General features: G+C 39.4%; 1 protein-coding gene across 1 annotated transcript in view; it reads right to left on the bottom strand.

Moving 5' to 3' along the window:
- LOC138864488 (vitelline membrane outer layer protein 1-like) overlaps positions 1 to 2,500 on the bottom strand; it is a 3,787-nt gene that overhangs the window by 1,242 nt on the left and 45 nt on the right. Inside the window, exons 1-4 of the mRNA XM_070131629.1 lie at positions 2,378 to 2,500; positions 2,135 to 2,238; positions 1,263 to 1,398; positions 983 to 1,126 (exon numbers count right to left, since the gene is read on the bottom strand). The exon at positions 2,378 to 2,500 is cut by the window's right edge and continues 45 nt beyond it. Coding sequence (XP_069987730.1) covers positions 983 to 1,126; positions 1,263 to 1,398; positions 2,135 to 2,238; positions 2,378 to 2,500 — 507 coding nt within the window. The remainder of the gene's footprint in view (positions 1 to 982; positions 1,127 to 1,262; positions 1,399 to 2,134; positions 2,239 to 2,377) is intronic.

Below are 2,500 nucleotides of genomic sequence, written 5' to 3' on the forward strand. Positions count from 1 at the left end.
CAATATGTATAATCATATATCGGGTAACTTCATTATATTTAGCTCCATGCCAAAATAATATGATTTCAATTCTTTTTAGTGTGTAACCAAAGTTGGAAACCTAGAGATACAGCATTTTTACTTTTTTGTGTATTTATCATCTTGATTCCCAGTCACAGGCATCTACGGTTAAGATGGAGCAGAACACATGAATGTATGCTATTCACTGAAATTCAAACAAGGAAACTCATAGTGGTATCCTACCATTATTACCTGAAGTTGGAAACTTTTTTCTAACCAAGGAATGAGGGCAGTGACTAAAGGACCATATATTTTTACATCACATTTGCAAATCCTATTTGCATGCGTAAATAAAAATTGTCACAAGGTAGTTCTAGTCATCAATGTATGGGGAGAAATCTGGTCTACATCAGGCTTTGACTTCTTAAATATTCATGCCGATCAGATGCCAAACAGTTACAGTGTTAGCCTTTTCAAAGCATCGCTTGACTTAGTGAGGAAGATGGGTAAGCTTAGTCTACACCATGAGGACAAAATATTGCGTTTGAGGTATAACGGGTAGGCCTATCCTTATGGCACACAACAACATGGAAGAAAGTAATGTCAATATAATTTTATCCCTTCCTTGCAAAAACATTTATTTCTTTGTTGTATGATTTTCACATGTACTAATAACATTATCTATATAAAACCTCCACTTTTCAGACTGATATAATTTGATTATGACATATTTGTCTAAAAAAAAAAGTTTGGATATCTAACTAGCAACGCTTGGCATCTATGTGATCTTTTGGTCTACAGATTGTAAAACTCCGGCGTTTGCGGTTTAAAAATTAACACAAACTTGCCTCTTTCTGATTCATCATTTCGCCTCCACCCATCATTAGCCCCTTTATAACCCGTTCATGATTTTAAACTAAGAATCTCTATCAGGGATTATCCCATGCATTAAACATTCCAAATCGGGCACATCTCTCCCTACCTAGACCAGAACGACCATTCAGATCCGACGAACAGTGGAAGATGAAGTTGTTCAGCGCATCGTCATCAATAGAACCTCCGAGTGGGGGAGTGACGGACTGCTCCCAGGCTTTGATCCAAGTCCCCGGAGGACATCCTTGATAAGCTGAGGGGGGAGTGACAGCTATTTAGGATCGAGAGTTGGTCACTATCACTTAGTATGTTTTTGGAAGGTATTTATAAAGTCTTTTGTGAAAGTGGATACAAAGTGTTAACATTTATGGTGATAAGTATATACTTACACAGCCATGATCCAGGGGGAGTGTAATCATTGACTCCAAGGACAGCGCTGTTGGCAGCAGTGCCATCAGGATACTTGCAGAAAACCTCCAGGTTAGTCACTCCACCGGAATCGGGGTACAAGTCATAGTCATCATACTGAAAGCGGAAAGGATTTGTATGCAGGTATATATATGTATATATCCACATATAGACACAAATATCTGCATGTACATGTGCATATATATGTAAATATATGTTTATAAATTAGATATCGCACTACTGCATTGATATGATGGAATGAATAACCTCACCGGTCGGGATTCGAACCCTGGTCGTTGCAGGCAGGTAACAGCAAGACAACCGCTATAACCACTGAGCTACATGACCAACTAAAGTTGTGTGCAACTAGGAGCGATCTAGCTTCCATAGACATTACCTATATACTCATGGGCAAGGATAGCGACGTTTTACACACTCCCCATGGGCACTCAGGAGATAATGATAGAGCAGTTCAAATCAGAAATCAAAAATCCTGTGTATTTAATGAAAGATGGAATAATGCACTACCGCACTGATATGATGAAAGAAATAACCTTTTTGATCGGGATTCGAAACCTCACTGTTGTAGGGTGATAACTGATGTGTATATATATATATATATATATATATATATATATATATATATTTGGTATAGATATGAATTGTGAGCCCTACATACAATTACCCAAGTGTTATCCTATCCTACTACTACCTACACTAACATAACAGCGGCCCTGCAAGTTTCCACCTCGGTATATCACGAATGACTGTCAAGTGACAAACGAAACCCTCAATGGATAACAGTTCCAAAGGTAAACACCCCTTCTCGGCCACGAAATGCCTTCATTCTAACCTTGATCCTAATTGCGTGCATGAAGCTTCCAGGTGAACAGTAGAACCAGGGATGCCAAGATCCCCAGTGCCCGGGGCTGCTCGTCTGCACTGGACTGACCACAGCTGTTACAGGAGGAATAAAAAGGGAAGGGGAGCATGAGAAGGCTTTGATCATAAGTGCAAAATGAGTGTGTAAGTATAATCGAGGTCAATCAAGGGAAAATGTATTTGTATGTTTTTTGTTTGTTTATTTGTTGCTTACCAGTAGTTTTGATGTACTGGTTGAAGCTGCTACTACCGGTAACAACAACATCATTTGGGGCGAGTGTCAGCAGTTGGCAGAGGTAGGGCAGTGCTGTACCCAAGTTGAAGCCTTGGCAACTTA

This window comes from Penaeus vannamei, chromosome 16, assembly GCF_042767895.1.
Source record: "Penaeus vannamei isolate JL-2024 chromosome 16, ASM4276789v1, whole genome shotgun sequence".
NCBI lineage: Eukaryota > Metazoa > Arthropoda > Malacostraca > Decapoda > Penaeidae > Penaeus > Penaeus vannamei.